General features: G+C 42.6%; 1 protein-coding gene across 1 annotated transcript; it reads right to left on the bottom strand.

Moving 5' to 3' along the window:
* Positions 1-3,956: 3,956 nt before the first annotated feature.
* On the bottom strand, positions 3,957-5,832 carry C5H3orf80 (chromosome 5 C3orf80 homolog). The gene has a single exon (XM_070754133.1). It carries the CDS (start codon positions 5,399-5,401, stop codon positions 4,736-4,738), a length of 666 nt encoding a protein of 221 aa, XP_070610234.1. The 5' UTR covers positions 5,402-5,832; the 3' UTR covers positions 3,957-4,735.
* Positions 5,833-19,938: the final 14,106 nt, after the last annotated feature.

Below are 19,938 nucleotides of genomic sequence, written 5' to 3'. Positions count from 1 at the left end.
TCCCAGACCTATATTGTTTATGTATGGTATGTTGTGTGCATGTTTTTTAAATTATGGGTTTTTCGTTTTAAATATTAGATTTGTATTGTACTGTATATTGTTTTCTATTGTTGCTGTGAGCCGCCCCGAGTCTACGGAGAGGGGCAGCATACAAATTTAATAAATAATAATAATAGTAATAATAATAATAGTAATAATAATAATAATAATGCCAGCCAGCTGATTTTCGGGTCTTCTGTGCCCATTTGGAGTTGGGAGACAGCCTGTTTTCAGCCTTCAGAGGACGGGGAAGACCCATTTTTTTTGCTCTAACCAAGGTCGAGACTTTCTAGGAGCCTGGAGAGAGTGAAAACAGCCTCTGCCCTGCCAGACATCCTCCAGAGGCTGGAAAGGTTCTGTTTGGTGACTTCTGGGGTTTTTTTTTGCTCTCCCCAGGCAGAAACCTGGTGAGGGTGAAAACTGCCTTTCCCACCCGCTTGGGGGACCTCCGGAGGTCATAAATGGACCTTTTCCCAACTTGAATTTTTTTTGCCTTCTCCAGCTCCTAGAAAGGCTCTGAAGCCTGGGGAGAGCAAAAAATGAGCATGCCTTCATCTGCCAGGAGCTGGTCACATGCACATGTGTCTGGTGCATGAAATTATGCATGTGGGTGCACACACATGCACACACACCCATAATTTCATGCACCCATGCCCCCCTTTTGGCACGCAAACAAAAAAAGGTTCCCTATCACTGACCTATACAGAACCAAGTCGATTTTTTAAAAAAATGAACATTTGAGTCAATCAGAAATCTTTCACTCTTTTATAGCAAAAAATATACAAACAACTTTGGGAGTTCAGAGAGAACTAACAATAATCATAGTAGTAGTAGTAATAATAGTAGTAGTGGTAATAATAATAATAATAATTTGGAAGGGATCTTGGAGGTCTTCTAGTCCAACCCCTGCTTGCGCAGGAGACCCTACACTACTTCAGACAAATGGTTATAGCAGGGGTCCCCAAACTTTTTACACAGGGGGCCAGTTCACTGTCCCTCAGACTGTTGGAGGGCCGGACTATAAAAAAAACTATGAACAAATCCCTATGCACACTGCACATACCTTATTTTAATGTAAAAAACAAAATGGGAACGTACTATTTGGGGGGGGAAAGAAGTCTGAGATTCATATATGTTTATGTTTTGTTTTTAATTTTCTTTTGTTAACATCTGATTGGTTATACAAGGTTTTCTTGGTTTATAGAAAAATATAGAAAAATATTTATAGAAAAATATATAAAGAAAGAAGAAAGCACTTTGGCATAATGGTTAAGTTAGAAATATAATTGGTGTTGTACTTTTAGAAGGAACATTAAGGAGGGAATTTAATTAAAAGAAAAGTATGTACCTGGATCACAACATTAGAAAAAAAAACTTTTGCAACTTTTTTGATGATTGATATTAGTTACTGACAAAATACTGCATTTTATTCAGGGAAAATTAGATGGTACATTGTATTGTTTGAATGTATGTTGAGAGAAATTTTTTAAAAAATTTACACCGCCCCCCCAAAAAAGTCCTTCCTTCCTCCACCCCTCAATTCATTTCATTCTTCCTTCCTTCCTTGTTCCCTCCATTTCTTCTTCTTTCCCTCCCTCCCTCCTTCCCACTTCTCTTCCCTCTCCCTTTTTTTCCTTCTGTCTCATTTGTTTTGTTTCCCTCTCCCTCGTTCTTTCCCTCCATCATTTTCTCATTTTTCTCTTTCTCTCTCTCACATTCCCTCCCCCTCTCACTTGTTTTCTCTCCCTCTCTCTCATGCTTTCCTTCTCTCTCTCTCCTTTTCTTCTCTCTTCCTTCCTCTCTTCTTTTTTTTTCTGCCCTGCAACGCGCCGCGAGCCAGTCGGCTGCAAGCAGAAGCTCCAAGACAGTGGCACCACCGTCGGGTCGCAGTACATTGCTGGCGCTGCGCTGGGCATGGGCACGGACTGGCACTGGCCCACTGGCTGGGCCGGGACAGAGGTGCCAGCCCCATGCCCAGCGCAGCGCCAGCAATGTGCGGCGTCCTGCAACACATCAAGCTGCCGCCGGCGCCAGTGCCTTGCAGCCAACCGCCCCACCGCCACCCCACGCAACTGCTCAGTGCCCTCCCGCTCGACCCACGTTTGGCTGCGCCACCTTCGCGGCTTGCCCTGCTGCCCCGCGCCCGCCAGAGCTGCCCGGTGCAGACTAAGTGCGGGGCAGAGTAGGCGGCGGCGGTGGCTTCAGGCCCGCCCCCAAACTGAGCTTCCTTTGGCTTTCTTCGAGGCAAAACTGCAAAGCTCACCTGCCGCCTCGAAGGAAGGCAAAGGAAGCTCAGCTCAACGAGGACCGGCTGTTGGTCTCTTGAAGCTGCAGCCGCCGCCGCCCACCAAGGAGATCCCTTCGCCCGAACAGAGGCGGCGGCGGCGAGCTCAAGGAACCAAGAGCCGGTCTTTCTCCGCGCTGAATTGTTGCAGCTTCTGAGGCCGCATCCGCCTCCAGGCGAAGGGATCTCCTCGGTGGGCAGCCTCGGTCCGAAAAGGACCGGCTGTTGGTCCCTTGGCGGAGGCAGAGGCGGCCTCAGAGGCTGCAACAATTGCCTCTGAGGCCGCCTCTGCCTCCGCCAAGGGACCAACAGCCGGTCCTTTTCGGACCGAGGCTGCCCACCGAGGAGATCCCTTCGCCTGGAGGCGGATGCGGCCTCAGAAGCTGCAACAATTCAGCGCGGAGAAAGACCGGCTCTTGGTTCCTTGAGCTCGCCGCCGCCGCCTCCGTTCGTTTTTTTTTGCGTTTTTTTTGCACCGGTGAGGGAGAGAGAGAGCGAGAGAGTGCTGCTTTTTTGCTTCTTCGCTGCCCGCGGGAAGAGCCGGTCTTGTTTACTGCCCCCTCCAGACGCTCTTGCAGGGCTTCCAGGCTCCCCGCGGGCAGCGAAGAAGCAAAAAAGCAGCACTCTCCCGCTCTCTCTCTCCCTCTCTTTCTTGCGTTATTTCTCTCTCACACTCCCTTTCTATGTCTCCCTCTTTCTCTCTCTCTCTCTCCCTCTCCGCAGCATACCCCCCACACGCCAAAAGTGCCCAAGCGCGCGCAAACCTCACCGGTGCAAAAAAAAAAAAAAGCAAAAAAGCCGCACTGGAGGGACAAAGACAGTCTGCAGCTGAGCGTCTGGAGGAGGAGGAGGCGGAAAGCCAGGGGGCGGGGAGGAAAGCAATTGGCCAATTTCTTTCTCAGAGGAACTGTTGCTGCTCTGCCATAGGGTGCTTTCCTCCCCGCCCTCCTGGCTTTCCTCTTCCTTGCCGCCGCCAGACGCTCGGCAGCAGAGTGGAGATGACATTCGGAACTTAGTATATTATAGATGGTAAAATCTCGTACGCTGCCACGGGCCGGGTAAATGACCTCAGCGGGCCGCATCCGGCCCGCGGGCCGTAGTTTGGGGACCGCTGGGTTATAGGATGTCAGAGGAGATATTTAAACATCTTAATGAGATGGGAAGGGGGGTTATACATATTTTTTTAAAGGTGATTTATATAATCTGCAATATCACTATAAAAAGTGTAGTGGCCAAAAAAGGCAATAAATGAATGAAAAGTGAACTATGGCTGCTCCCTCAAATAAAACTTGCATCCTTATTGCTTTAGTGTTATATTAGGATAACTTAGTATATCATTGTCTATAGGGATTCTCAGTCATGCAGGTCAAGATTGTCCCAAAGGTACTTTTTAAAGAGGCAACTGGATTTTCTGTTTTTTTCTTCAAAGCTTCATAAGCTTCTTGAGTGAGAAGCAAAACATCTTCAAAGAAAAACCAAAAAGTCCAGTTGCCTTTTTGGAACACCCTTGGATTTAATGTACTTTTGCACCTTTGGATTTAATGTATCATTGGTAATCAGTGGTCATGAATATTTGAACACTTGCAAATTGAATTTTTTAATAGTACTTATCTAAAAAAAGACAACTGACTGCTTTTTTATTTTTTTAAAAAAGCTTTTTAATGAATTTCCGGGCATCACACTCTCCAAAGTCCTCAAATCTTAATATTGTCCAAGTGCTTTAAAAAAAAAAGTCTGGCCACCAGAAGGGATCCCGTGTCTTTCTCTTGATGCTCTCATCTCCCATCCAGCAATGTTGACGGTTTTGCATAAGCAAATTTCTCCCAGTTACTTGCATAAGCAAAATTCAGGAAAAGAGAAATTTAAAGCAGCATGATCTGGATTCACCCCAAGTCAAAGAACCACTCTCTTCCCTTCCTGGAATTTTTATTTTGCATTAGGAAGGTACAGAGCGCACTCACACCACACAGGGAAGGGCTATTTTAAAAAACCCACCAACCACCAACCAATCTAGCTCGTACTTGTGAACGTTTCCAATTTGAACGCCTGTCATATATTTGGGCTGGCACTTCAAAGATGCCTGTAATACCATCAGACATCTCAAATGTGAAAAGGCTGGCGGTGTTTCACAGGCAGAGAGGCAAAATCCGACTTTGCTACAAAGGAGTTTCTCTCAGGAGTGCAAACTTCGCAAAAAGGAGGGTGGAGGACTAAGAAAGAAACCCCCCCCCCTCTCAGTCTTTTCCCCTTTCCCTTCTTTGCTACCTCGACCGTCCCTCCCTAAATTATCTCCCCACAGAAAAGAGGGGCTTCGGCGGAAGATCTTTGGCCACGCCGATGGCGCGGCTCCTTTGAATTTTGGCGGCAACCCACCAGCTGAGGGGGAGTTGGGAAAAGGCGGGAAAGGGTCTTTCAGCTGCCTCTGGTCCAACGATCCGGCTCCGCAGGGCTTCTGCCCGTCCCGGCGGCCAGGCTAGTGACGGGCAGGACCAGAGGTTGCTGAGGCCTCATGGATTCCTCGTAAGTGGGCAAATATTTCACTTCTTCGTAGCTGGGCAGCTGCAAAAAGACGGGGGAAACGACGTGCAGCAGAGGGGGCGGCAGGGACGCTTCCCGGCCCCGGCTGTCCAGCAGCGAGTCCTGCGAGGTGGCGGCCGTCCCATTCAGCGGGGTGACGCGGGAAAGCGAGTCCCGCTCTCCCGCGTCATCGTCGTCGTCGTAATCCGCCTCCTCTTCCTCCTCCTCGTCTTCCTCCTCGCCTCGGTGTCCCGGGCGCCGGCGTCGCCTGCCGTGCCTGCGGGGGCTGGGGCAGATGATCCGCTGCAGAAAATACCCGATGGCGAAGAGCACCAGCAAAATGAGCAGCCCGGAGAGCTTCCGCACGAACCAACCCACGTTGTCCAGGAACGTGTGGAAAGGCAGCTTGCAGCACTTGGTCTCCGCGTGGGTGGCGTTGCCGTAGCTGCAGCAGCTCTCCTGCGCGCCGCATTTCTGCGCGCTGCAGCTGCCTTGGCAAGGCTGCCACAGCAAAAGGGCGCCCAGCGCCAGCAGCCCCGGGGGGAAGCTGCCGCCCGTCATCTCAGGGAGGAGGAGGAAGAATAGGGCTGCCGCGCTCGCTCCGACCCGCCACCATGGCCCTCCGCCTCGCTGCCCCTCCGGCTTGTTTGCAAACTCGCTTTTCCCGGGCGCTCAACTCCCAAGCCCGGGAAACAGCAGACGGTGGGAAGGGGGGGGGGGAGGCTCGGCAGCTGCAAAAGGAAATCCCCCCCCCTTCCCTCACACCGCGCGCGCACACCTCGCTTTCAGGCGGGATTGCCTTCACTCCCTCAGCCGAGCTGTCAGACGCGGCGAGGCTGAGCGGGTCTCGCTGGCGAAGGCGGGAAAGTCGGACATGTTGCGCGCGGGTGGTGCCTGCCCGGCCGGCCAAGGGGTTAACGGGGCCGATCCGCTGGGCCTTGGAAGCGCTTTAATCTTTATTAATACGGCTGTCGTCTTCTCCTCTCGTCAACTCTGGCTCGCTCCCCTTTCGCTCGGCTGGAAGCGCCTCTGCTTAAAAGTGATTGGATTTCCCTCGGAGCGTTATTTAAATTTACTTTACTCCCGAAGCTTGGCTTTCCATATTTCTGATTAAAAATTGATGATCGTCATTTGGCTGATGTTAATGGGCTTAATGCAACTCCTTTTCCATTAGAAAGCTTGTGTTTCTCCCTCTCCCCTCCTGCTTGCTCTTTGCTGGCCAAGAGATGGTGGCGACTTTTTTTCCCTACAGGATGTGAAGGACCCACCAAGAATATCCATCATGGACAAACCAATAAGCCAAGGCCAGAAAGAGATTTGGTGAACAAAGTTTGGAAACCCAGCAGATGGAGGGGGGTGGGAGAAGACAAGATAGCTTTTCTCAACCTACTATCTCCAGATCTAGGTCTAGATGTTGAGTTAGGGAGCTGGCTGGAGATAACATGAGTAGGTGATCTCACAACAGGGCAACCAGAACCAAGTTAACTGAATCAGTTCATTGAATTATCTGGATTTGCAGAAAAGGCTGATCAGCCAACTAGTCCATCACATTTCCACTTGCCTGACTGAATAATTGAATTCACTAGGATTCATACAGCATCCAAAACTCAAGTGTTTTTGGATTAACACGCCTAGCAAATTTGGTGATCACAGCTAATTGTTGCTGATTGATCAAGGTGGAGTTAAAGCACATTTTGAGAGGGTCCTTGGTGCTTTATGAGCTTGGTTCATTTCTTGCAGATATTTAATTACCCAAACTTGGTAAGAGGATGTTACCTAGTTTGGGTAATGAAATGCCTGCAAGAGATCAACTAATTTTCAAGAGACCACTAAGGATTCTTCATTTCAATCCTGGGCTACAAATATTCTCTGGTCGGAAAGCACATTTTATTGTGCAAACTTGCTGGAGAAAGATTGGGAGACTCTTGAAAACTGACTGGAAGAAGATTGGGGAGGAGTAATGGGGTAACAGTGATGAAACTAATTTAACAAATTATAAGCAATATTTCCAGTTGTAACTTTGAGTATAAAGCTTCTACAGACCCCGGGAAAGGGAAAACTCTTCTGAGCTCAGCATATTATTTTATTAGTATAAAGTCTATTTACAGAAGTAATAACGTTTGATGGAAATTGGGGGGGGGGAGAGGAGGGCATTGTATGTTTGCAGTAGGGCAGGCTCAAGAAGGTGATTAAAACTGAAGAAGGGTTTTTTTTCCCCTTACAACAATGGCCCATCTTTGAAAATTGATCTCCAGGAAGTTACAAATTACAAGTCTGATTTAATGTTTGAACGTAGAAAAAAAGGCAACAACAGTATAGGACAGTGTTGGTGAACCTTTTTGGCACCATGCGCAGAAACGCGAGTATGCCAGAAACCAGAAGAACATCTTCCTGCATGCGTATTGGGTAGCTGCTCTTCTGATTTCCAGTGTTCTTGTGCACATGAAGACCAGCTGGCCGGTGCACTGGAATCCGGAAGAGCAACAGGCAACAACTTATGTGCCCAGAGAGATGGCTCTGTGCTACTTCCAGCACGTGTGCCATAGGTTCACCATCATTGGTATAGGACAACCAACTTTAAAATTTTTGCTTTCCTTTGTTAATTTGCTTAGGCCTTACAATTATTTTTTAGCAAATTAGATGAGGGTAGAAAAATAACAAATGCAACACATTCTAAAATGCTTGATTTTCTGCATTATTTTCTACCTGAATCATCCTCCCCTGCAAAGTACTAATTTAAAAGACGCTTATGGCCCAAACGGATGTAAAGTGATATTTTTAAAGAAAATCAGTTTTTGCCAATTGCTTGTTGCATCATAGGCAAGAGTAAAATTGAAATAAGCCCAAATGTATGGCAGTTCCAAAAGACTGAACAGAAATAAAATAGTGTTATTTTAAAGAAAGCTTTTCTTTAATCAATACACAAACCCAACCCCAGCCGTGGAAACAAGCAAGATGACTTGTAGGCCATTGAGAGGCATTCCTATTCCCTTGTTTCTGGAACCTATTTGCCAAACTCTCCCTGTTAGTCCCATTTTGTTTTCAAAGTCCTTCACTAACCAGAGAAACTTACACTTTGAAGATACAGTATGTCAGTGTTTTTCAACCAGTGTGCCGCGAGACATGGTCAGGTGTGCTGCGAAGCTCAGCAAGAGAGAGAGAGAAAGAAAGTAAGAGAGAGAGAGAGAAAGAAAGCAAGAGAGAGAAAGAGATAGAAAGCAAGAGATAAAGAGAAAGAGAGAAAGAAAGAGAGAAAGAAAGGTATGGACAGAGGAAAGAAGGAAGAGAGAAAAAGGGAGAAATAGAGCGAATGGGAGGAAGAGAGAGAGAGATAATTTTTTTGTCCAAACTTTTTTTAGCCCCCTCACTCCCCCCTGCTCAATGTGCCCCATGATTTTGTATATGTAAAAAATGTGCCGCAGCTCAAAAAAGGTTGAAAATCACTGCAGTATGTAATGCAGCTTTAAAAATCCAATGGTAAGAATCCAGTTAATAGAATCCACCACTCTTATTTCTGCTCATGTGTCTGTTTCAAAATAGCATTACAAAGCACAAAGAACACAGGACTACAAACAATCTTTCATTCATGCTGATTTCCATAAACCACGCCATCCTTTTGGCTTTGTATTATAGCAATTTAACAATTTGCAAACCATAGTGCATAATATATCTTGCATGAAGCCAGCCACTTGTGAGTAGATAATTCCATAAAATTCTAGTTGAATAAGCCATGCATGACATAAAAATCAATTTTGTAAATTGTACCAGAGTACAGCAAATTCAACAAAAACCTGACTGAGTTAAGTAAGCTTTCTTGGAGTTAAAATTCATTACATCAAATGGAATTCCTTTTTTTTTAAAAAAAGGAACTTGTTTTCTGGAAAGATTTGGGAGGAACACACTTTTTGTCAATTGTATTCAAGATGTTTAAGAAAGTAATAAGTTAAGTAAAATATGTGTATTGACATTTTATTTTTGCACTGAAAGGTCAAAATCCAATAGAGTTGGATGTATTCCCCTTATTTTCAATATATCTATGGCTCTAGGCTGTGGAAAAATTAAGAATGGTTAAAAATAATACTAATACCAATAAAACTATGTCATAAAAAACACAAATATTTAAATTTAGCTCAATAAACTACAAAGGTCGAATGCCAACCATTTCAGTATAACCACCTGGCTGGCAATTATTACTAAGCATAAATTACAGAGAATCAATTGGTTTTGATTAATTTATATTTTGAAGAGTTGCTCTTTTCCAAGATTCAATGGAACACTTAACCTCTTTGTTCAGAGAAATAAGGATCATACCTATAGATAGAAATGGAAATGTTCCAAATGGATCTAGCCTGTCATAATGCCACAAACAATTTTCCTGCTGAAATACCTTTGTAGCCAACAAAAATACATTTTTAAAAGGCATAAGAGATAAACATCCATTCTTTTTAAAAGAATGAAACAATGTAAGCTTATGCGTGTTCCTTCAATAGACATTGAAGCTGTTCTAAAATTATTATCTGGTGTTAAAATTTTGTGCTAGACCTACAGGTCCAATGCCTCTTTTAACTCTGTCAAAACAATTTGCAATGCCAAAGGGCTGGTTTTGGCATAACTGTCTCTAGCATTAGAGACTGTTGAAGTATTGAAAGGTTTTACAGATTATTTGGGACTCTTGCTTTAGGTAACGTAAAATTTCTACTTTCAGAAATAGGATCTGTAACTTAACATTTTTTGTGGAATAGACATGATACCTGGCTCAAAGTTAGTTGTGTACAGTGGTACCTCTACCTAAGAACGTCTCTACTTACAAACTTTTCTAGATAGGAATCGGGTGTTCAAGATTTTTTTGCCTCTACTCATTTTCCACTTACAAACCTGAGTCTCCGAAACTGTAACCGGAAAAGGCAGGGAGAAGCCTCTGGGGCATCTCTAGGAATCTCCTGGTAGGAAACAGGGCCGGAAAAGATGGGGAGAAGCCTCTGTGGGGCCTCTCTAGGAATCTGGCCGGAAAAGAGGGAGAAGCCTCCGTGGGGCCTCTCTAGGAATCTTCTGGGAGGGAATAAGGTTTGAAAAGGGGGAGAAGCATCCATGGGGCCTCTAGGAATCTCCTGGAGGAAACAGTCGCCCCTCCTTTTGGTTTCCCCAATCGCACACATTTGCTTTTACATTGATTCTTATGGGGAAAATTGCGTCTTTTTACAAACTTTTCTACTTAAGAACCTGGTCACTGAATGAATTAAGTTTGTAAGTAGAGGCACCACTGTATTTGGACATCTACAGGCAATAATTAAAGCCACAGATGTACACAGAATCCTGCATCATAGATAGGATAGCACACATGGAGGGTAACATGATTGCTTAATTATCTACCATTAATGTCCCCAAAGTGCTTTTTCAGGAGGCAGGAAAGGGGAAAATTGTAGACTACAGGAAATAGGAGCAATACTGTGGTGACCCTGAAGACACACATTAACCACCAAGTGCTTCAATGACTTAAAAGGATGCAGCTGTCTGCAATGAATATAAATCCTTCCATTCTCTCACTGTCCTGTCAGAGCTGAAGAAGCTTCTTGGATCAGAAGTGAAACATCTTCAAAAGATAAAACAAGAAAATCCAGTTGCCTCCTGAAAAACACCTTTGGGACAACCATGACCTGGATGACAGAATTTCAACAGATACTTCCATTAATAATAGCAAGAACTAGCACAAACCGGTTGGCCAACTGACCAATGATAAAAGTAAGTAGTACTTATATCTACCAAGGCTGCATTGTTTGGTGTTGAAGGCTGTATGTTATTGCTCATGTACTAGATACGTTTTGTGAAAACCATAAGCTAATGCCAAGGAAAATTAGAGTAGAGAGCTTCAAAAGGAGATTAAGCAAAGGAACAGAAAAAGCCTCTTTAAGGATAGCCTGCTACTAAGTATTCCCCTAGCAACAGTTTAGATTATTACTCACCATGTTTCTTTATTAAAGTTTATTTAAAAAAATATTTATTAAAGGTGGACGAAAGTTTGGTGATGACATATGACGTCATCAGGTGGGAAAAAACGTGTTATAGGGGGGGAAACCGCAAAGTGTTTTTTAATTAATATTTTTGGAAAACCGTGCTATAGACTTTTTGCGAAGTTTGAACCCGTGAAAATCGAGGGAACACTGTATATAGTCATGACTTGGTTCCCACAATGTGTTAAACCAAAATCAAACCATCCACTCTTTTCTATCTGTTGATTTTTAAATTTATACTTGAAACTTTCCCTGCCATTAATTTTTAAAACCTGAAGATCTACGGGTCTCCTTATATACACATTCTCTTTCACTTCCTTACAACTGGACTCATCATTCGCTGCAAGAAGAAATGATCTGTTTAGACTTCCTCCATTCCTTTATCTTTTGTTGTGTCTTGTGTCCTCTTTCTATGGGATAAGATAGTCAATTTAAAAAGTCTACTCAAATCCTTTGGTACACATTGTTTTGCTTTTGAGAGCTAGTTTGACGCAGTGGTTAAGGCATCAGGCTACAAACTGAGATACCTTGAGTTCTAGTCCTGCCTTGCACATGAAGCTAGCTGGGTGACTTTGGGTCAATCAAAGTATAGGGAAGCACACCTAAGAGGATCCAGCCACATAAATGAGTACAGTGGAACCTTGGTTAGTGAACACAATCGGTTCCATAAAGCTGGTTGCAATCCGAAATGTTCACTATCCAAAATAATATTCTCCATAAGAAATAAAGGAAATATAAATGCAGTAATACCTCATCTTACGAACCTAATTGGTTCCAGAAGGAGGTTTGTAAGGTGAAAGGTTCGTAACACGAAACAATGTTTCCCATAGGAAACAATGTAAAAGTGATTAATGCAATCAAGGGGGGGGGTCGCAAAATGGCGCTCTGCTGGGCGCCGCCGCCTGGCTGTCACCTTTTAAAACAGCCGGGGGGCTTCTCAGCGTTCTCTCGAACCCAAACCCGAAAAGTTTCGGCCGACCAGGAAGGACGTCTTCGTGACGTCAAAACTCCGCCCATGGAATTCCCTATTGGGATTCCCCACCTCCGTTTCAGCCTCCAGATTGGCCGAAAACGCTGCCACCAATCGCAAAAATGGTGCCCCACCTGGCTGTAACCTTCTGAACCAGCCGGGCGCTTCTCAGCAGCCTCCAGAACCCGAACCCGAACCCGAACTTTTCCCAAACTTCCGGGTTTGGTGTTCGAGAGAACGCTGAGAAGCCTCCCCGGCTGTTTCAGAAAGTGACAGGCGGGCGGCGGCACTTCTTGGTGGCCTCCCGAACCCGAAACGTTTGGCAAAAGTTCAGTTTCGGGAGAACGTCGAGAAGCCCTCTGGCTGTTTCAAAAGGTGACAGCCGGGCGCCGCCGCCCACGGAGCGCCATTTTGTGATCTGCAGTGGGTTCGTAAGTCGAAAAAAGTTCGTAAGAAGAGGCTGTTCGTATCTTGAAATGTTCGTATCACGGGATGTTCGTATCACGAGGTACCACTGTAATTGGTTTCCAGCCCCTGTTGACTCGCTAATATATAAGTGTTACAGGTTATATAGTATGCTTTTTTAAAATGAGAATAGTTATAATATAGTACATAAAGAGTTAAATAAACATAAAAAGATTAGAGAAAGCAAAGTTGGAAATAATTTTCTTTTTTCAATTCAATTGTTGGCCACCTCCTTTTCACTACAGATACACTGCTACTATCGCTCTTAATGTTCTTTGGAGTCATGATTAAGGGCTATATTATTAAAACAAAGCACTAAAATCACTAAAAACGAAGGAAGCGGCACGATAAAGATAAAGACCGACCAAACATAACTGTCTCTTGAGCATGAATGATGATAAAGGGACGCATGGGGGTGACATCAGCTGTTCACAATCCGAAATTTTGTTCACTAACCGGTGCAAATTTTTAGCAAAATTTTTGGTCACTAACTGAATTGTTCACTAACCCAGGCGTTCACCAACTGAGGTTGCACTGTATATCCAACCTTTCATATTTTCCAAACTTGTTTTTATAGAACCAAGCAGCTAATTACTACAGAATAATTGATTGTGTCATTAATGCAATATAGTGTACACCCCCCCCCCCCCAAATGATGGGTTATTAACTATTTATAGTTTGGGGATCAAATCCTTCACTGTAGCAAAACTTAGACAAGTATCTGAACCACACCAGAGTTGTTTACAGGCACAGAACCAATGTTGTAGGAAATTCTTTGTCTAAGGATCTAATTGGACAAATAATATAGGAGCAGGATATTAACCAAGTGGTCCACAGATTGCAATAGAATGCATCCAACCAAAATAAATTAGTTTTAACAACTAATTACTAATGAAGGGTACCATGAAATCTATTTGGGGTTCTATTGCTTAATAAGTGATTTTTGTGATGATTTGAAAGTCCTCGGAGAGGGGCGGCATACAAATCTAATAAATTATTATTATTAATTATTATTATTCATTGATAAAGTTTAAGGCCTTGATGAGTGCTTTATGGGAATATATTTTAGCAGTTCAGACTTCTATAGGCAATGCACAATAATCAATACTGAAAGCAAACTCAACATAAATTGATTATTTTGAAGGATGAAAATCATTACATATGGACCTTTAGACTTTTTGCTATTATTTGATAAATCTAGGTATATTTGTACTATCTTAAATTGTACAATTTTCCATTGCTTTAGTGCAGAACTCAAAGGAGACCTATCAAAAAATCTGCCAAAATGTCTAGAATGATCCAGGAAATGCTAAGCGTATTCAAATCTCAAGAAGTCAATGTCCTGTTTATCATATTAAAGTACAGTGATACCTCGTCTTACGAACTTAATTGGTTCCGGGATGAGGTTTGTAAGATGAAAGGTTTGTAAAATGAAACAATGTTTCCCATAGGAATCAATGGAAAAATGATTAATGCGTGCAAGTCCAAAACTCACCCCTTTTGCCAGCCGAAGTGCCTGTTTTTGTGCTGCTGGGATTCCCCTGAGTGAATCCCAGCAGCGCAAAAATGGGTGCTTCGCTGGCAACAGAAGTCCGGAGGCGGGGCATCCCAGTGGCGGCGGCTTGGGTTTGTAAGATGAAAATAGTTTGGAAGAAGAGGCAAAAAAATCTTAAACCCCAGGTTTGTATCTTGAAAAGTTTGTATGACGAGGGGTTTGTAAGACGAGGTATCACTGTATCTCACTTACTGAATGGACAAATTGACAATGACTTTATCATTCATGCATTTAAACACAGAATGCCAAAGAATAATGTTCTATACCAGTGATGGCGAACCTTTTTTAGCGTGTGTGCAATGGCTAGCACGTGCGACGCCCCCACACCCATTCCCTCCCCCCATGCATATGCACCCTCCCACGCTGCCCCTGTTCATGCGCACAATCCCTCCCATCCCCACGCATGCGCACAGGCCTCATTGAAGCCTGGGACAGTGAAAAAATGGCCAAACGGGCAATAGGAAGTTCAGAAAAATGGTCTTCTGGTTTGCCTGTTGGGCAGTTTTTTGCACTCTGGAGGCTTTAGGGAAGCATCCCTAAAGCCTCCAGAGGGCGAAATGGCTTTCCCCAAGGCTGAAAATCAGCTGGCTAGTGTGTGCATGGGCGATGGAGCTGACATAGAGCAATGCCTCATTTGCCCTCCAATATGGTGCCATAGGTTTGCCATTACAGTTCTATACTAATACAGTGGTACCTCTACCTAAGCACACCTCTATTTATGAATTTTTCTAGATAAGAACCGGGTGTTCAAGATTTTTTTGCCTCTTTTCAAGAACCATTTTCCATTTACAAACCCAAGTCTCTGAAACTGTAAGCGGAAAAGGCGGGGGGGGGGAAGCCTCCGTGGGGCCTTTCTAGGAATCTCCTGGGAGGAAACAGGGCTGAAAAAAACGGGGATAAGCCTCTGTGGAACATCTCTAGGAATCTCCTGGGAGGAAACAGGGCCAGAAAAGACGGTGAGAAGCCTCCGTGGGGCCTCTCTTAGAATTTCCTGGGGGAACCAGGGCCGGAAAAGGCGGTAAGAAGCTTCCGTGGGGCCTCTCTAGGAATCTCCTGGGAGGAAACAGGGCCTCAACCCTCCCTGTGGTTTCCCCAATTGCACACATTATTTGCTTTTATATTGATTCCTATAGGAAAAATTGCTTCTTCTTACAAACTTTTCTACTTAAGAACCTGGTTACGGAACGCATTAATTTCGTAAGTAGGAGTACCACTGTATTTCTCAACCTTGGCAAATTTAAGATACTATAAGATTAACTTACAGAATTCTCTAGCCAGCATCCTTACATGATCAGACTTCATTAAAAGAAATCTTTCTAATTTTCAGGTATATTCACTTAATACGTATAGTTTACAGCTGCCAGTCTTTACTTTTATATCTGTGCCTTCCTCCTTACATATGATATACTGACCAGAAATTGTCTGATTACTTAATTGTTAAAAAATTAGAATATGAACAACTTTAGTTGTGGCTGAAGTATTAAAACCAAATATTTCTATGGTATAGGATCTCAGAGATGTACACATTTATTTTTACAGCTTCATATATGTTGCATCCCATTTTAAAATTGAAATTAGGTTTAGGCCTGGTATCCAATCCATTAAAATGATGAACTGAAATCATAACTGAAAATATGTTTCATGGAAGGCTGAAGTGAGTTTGTTTAAGGCATATACAAAGACATTTATTGGAAATATATAGAACAAGATGGAAAATTCATGACTTAGATGCTATGAGGATTTCAGGTTGCACCTAAAATAGTGACCTTTTAAAAAATGCATGGTGGCTGGTTGCTATTATAGAAAATATCTCTTTGGAGTCTTAAAGATATTTTGAATTTTCTAATAGTTAACTTATACTACACTTACTGTGTTTGTTAAGTCAGATCATATTTAAAATTGAACCGCTCATCTTTTGAACATGAATCTCATTGAACTATGAAGTTCCTTTTTTCTCAAAGTCTATTCTTTTTGTTATGTGCTGGTAGACCAATTCAAGGAGATGTTTTGAAGTGGCAGCAAACCACAACATGAATATTAGTCTCAACAAAGTTGATTCATTGCCAGGAAGATTAAACTTTCCCTCCCCCCTGCTATGCAAAACAGAAAATTAGTATGGTATTTTCTATAAAGAGACTTGAAAGAGAGTTGCAAAAAGACTAACATGCAAATATGGCAAGGGTAATGGATTATAATGAAAATTATATAAAAATATGATTAGCAATAACAATAGCATTTAGACATATATCACTTTATAGTACTCTCTAAGCAGTTTACAGTGTCAGCATATTGTGGCCAAACAACCTGGGTCCTCATTTTACCCACCTTGGAAGGATGGAAAGCTAAGTCAATCTTGATTCGGTTAGAATTGAACTGCTGACAGTCAGCAGAACTAGCCTGCAATACTGCAGTTTATTTATTTATTTATTAGTTAAATTCTTAAGCTGCCCAACTCCTTGCAGACTCTTAAACAATAAAACAATAAAACCCCAAAATATAAAAGAACCATCCTACTTGGCTGGAGCTTGATGATACAACTCAATGGCCCCAGGCCTGCTGGCAAAGCCAGATGATCACGGCTTTCCTAAAGGCTAGGAGGATATGGGCAGTGCAGACCTCCAGGGGGAGTTGGGTCCATATAGCTGGAACCGCCACAGAGAAGGCCCAATATCTCATGGCCCCGTCAACCTACATTGTCTAATTAACTGGACTCAAAGTAGGCTGATCCTGTGGGCCCTAATCGGTCACTGGGAGGTATGCGGCAGAAGATGTTCATTTTAAATACTACAGCATTGCAGGCTAACTCAAGATTATCAGCATATATCAAAATATGAGCCAGGATGGCGCAGCAGGTAGAGTGCTGTACTGCAGGCCACTGAAGCTGACTAGATCTGAAGGTCAGCGGTTCAAATCTCATCACCAGCTCAAGGTTGACTCAGCCTTCCATCCTTCCGAGGTGGGTAAAATGAGGACCCGGATTGTGGGGGCAATAGCCTAGCTCTGTTCAAAAGTGCTATTGCTAACATGTTGTAAGCCGCCCTGAGTCTAAGGAGAAGGGCGGCATAAAAATCAATCAATCAAACAAACAAACAAACAAATAAATAAATAAATAAAATAGCTTCCATTTTTAAAGTCACAGAATGATTTTAAGTTTAAGACATAGAGATAGTTCTTATGACTGTAATGGAGTTCAGTATTTCCCTCATAAGTCATGAGAGCTATAAGTCGAGGCACCCATATGAACAGACTCAGTCTTTCAACATTTTTGGTGGCCGTCGTTACTTAAAGAGCTGAGGTGATGCAGTGGTCACAATGCAGTACTTCAGGCTACTTCTGCTGACTGCCGGCAGTTCGATTCTCACCGGGTCAAGGTTGACTCAGCCGTCCATCATTCCAAGGCTGGTAAAATGAGGACCCAGATTGTTGATAGCAATACAGTAGTCCCTCACTATACCGCGCTTCACCTACTGCGGCTTCACTTCATCGCGGGGTTCTGAGGAAGTCGATCGGCAGATTTAAACAGCCCGCCGAACTCGATCGGCCGGTTTTTTTAAAAAAAATAAATCTAAAATTGTAAATACTGTACTTAAATACTGTATCTAAAATAAATACTGTGTGGGAAGGGTTTATAAACACTTAAAACAATGAAAACTTACCAAACAATTACAATATAAATACTTAAATAAGTACTATCAGTCGATAAATTCCCCATCGCGGATTTCACCTATCGCGGCCAGGTCTGGAACGTAACACCAGCGATAGGTGAGGGACTACTGTATGCTGACACTATAAACTGCTTAGAGAGGGCTGTAAAAACACCCTGAAGTTATATATAAGTCTAAATGCCATTGCTATTGCTCCTAATGCCCTGGTGATTAAGTAAATGCAATGGTCATTAAATGAATCCACATATTCCTATGGGCATTGTTTCTGGAAAGTGGCCAAAATAGCTAGAAATAAGCAAAAAAAAGGACTTAATGTTGCATCAATTTGCCATACTGCAGTTTGCCATAAAGGTGAACCTGTTGTCAAGCAACTGAAATGTGGTCATGTGCAGATACAAGTAGCATTTGAGGGGCAGGATTGTCATAACTTTGAAAGGTTGCTAAGCAAGAACTATCTGGGTGAAATTACTAATGTATTAGTTGTTGGCGAAACCAATTTCATTGTCATGTACAATGACAATAAAGGCTTTGACTTTGACTTGACTTGCTTCTTATTTAGAAATGTGAACATTGGTCATTGGGCATGGATGCTTCCAGATAAGCAGCTCCTAGTGTTGCCATATCACATCTGTTTATTTATTCCTGATGCCAGGACTTGTAAATTTTGAGCAACAACTCATGTTGAATCTGTTCACCCAGGCTTGTTAAATTTCAATTACTGCATGTTTTCTTTCGCTATTGATGTTCCGTGCCAGTAGCTTCCATAACATCTACTAAGGCTTTAAGTTTATTTTATGGTTAATTATGGCTTTAACCACTTTAATTATTTTTAGTCTTTTTCCCCCCTTGTGTTTTAATTTATTTTAATTATTTTAATTTGTCTTAGATTCAAAGCTGATTTCTATCATTTCTCCTTTTTAACCGTGGTATTATTTTATCAGACAAAAAAGGGATAGGATTATCATTATTATAGAATAAAATGTAGTTATTCTACCACTGTTCCCTTTTTGAAAGAAGCAGTGGGAGGGGGCAAGAGTGTCCAAAATGAAAGACTTCTCATCCTTATGGCTTGTAAAAAGTTTCTGAATAACTGAAATTGCATAATTAAAAAATCGTCTCAAAGCACTTAGACTATTTTACTCTCAATGTATAAACTTCCCAAAAAGCTACTGTAACTTGAAAATAAATGAGAAAGCAAGATGATCATTCTGCAGTTTTTTTAAAAAAACACCATTACTCCATCATTCAAAAATTTATGTTTAAAGCAAATATATTCACAAGGATTTGAAATATTCATGTAATGGTTTCTTCTCAGAATAAACCATTGGTTTTGCTTACCATATTTAGGTGCTCTTTAGAATTGTGATGCTCTTTTATTAAAATAAATATATGTAGAAATGATTCTACAAACGTTTGTGAAGACTGCCAACACTTTGTCAGAGTTCCCAGTTGCTTTCATTCACTGATAGTCCAATTCCAAACCTTAATAATAAAAATACAAGAAACTGAATTGTAATTCAATTTGCACAGAGAGCAACCTGGGGTGATTCTAAAGTCAATACTTCATCTACTGGTTTTGTCCCACCTGAAAGCTATCATACATATAAATCTCTATAAACACCATTATATTTTTAGAAGATGCCTAGTTCTGATCCTCATGAACTTAGATTAGAAAAACCTCAAAGGATACCCTTTGCTTTTATTTATTTATTCATTCATTCATTCATTCATTCATTTATTTATTTATTTATTTTGTCCAGTACATAATGAGTGGGTATATATCTATATACACATAGTAAAATACATGATGAACGTTATAGAGGAGATACTCATAGTAAAATATATCTAAGAAACAATAGAAAAGAAAATATAGTAATACAATAGAACCCCGACTTACGAGACTAATTGGTTCCGGAAGGAGGCTCGTAAGTCGGAACGCTCGTATGACGAAACATTGTTTCCCATAGGAAACAATGTAAAGTCAATTAATCCGTGCAACAACAAAAAAAACCGCTGCCGCCGAACGCGGAAGTTAGCGTTTGGCTTCAGGAGACAGCTGCGAAGCGGCACGCGTGTTTTAAAAGGTTGCAGCCGGCCTGGGGGGCTCGGGGGCTTTCCCCCGAGCCCCCCAGGCCGGCTGCGACATTTTAAAACACGCGGGATACGAGCGCCAAGGAGCTGTCTCCTGAAGCCGAACGCGGAAGTTAGCGTTCGGCTTCAGGAGACAGCTCCTTGGCGCTCGTATCCCGAATGTGAGCTCGGGAGGCGAACAAAAATGTCGCTCCCCTCCCAGCTCTTATCTCGAGTAGCTCGTAAGTAGAGCTGCTCGTATGTCGAGGTTCCACTGTAGAACATATCAATGAAAGAATATAAGAAGAGATATAGGAATAGAAGAAAGTAATAGGAGATATAGGAGAGCAATAGGACAGGGGACG

This window comes from Erythrolamprus reginae, chromosome 5 (genome assembly GCF_031021105.1).
Source record: "Erythrolamprus reginae isolate rEryReg1 chromosome 5, rEryReg1.hap1, whole genome shotgun sequence".
NCBI classification, from domain to species: Eukaryota; Metazoa; Chordata; class Lepidosauria; order Squamata; family Dipsadidae; genus Erythrolamprus; species Erythrolamprus reginae.
This window is presented reverse-complemented; position numbering and strand designations above follow the sequence as displayed.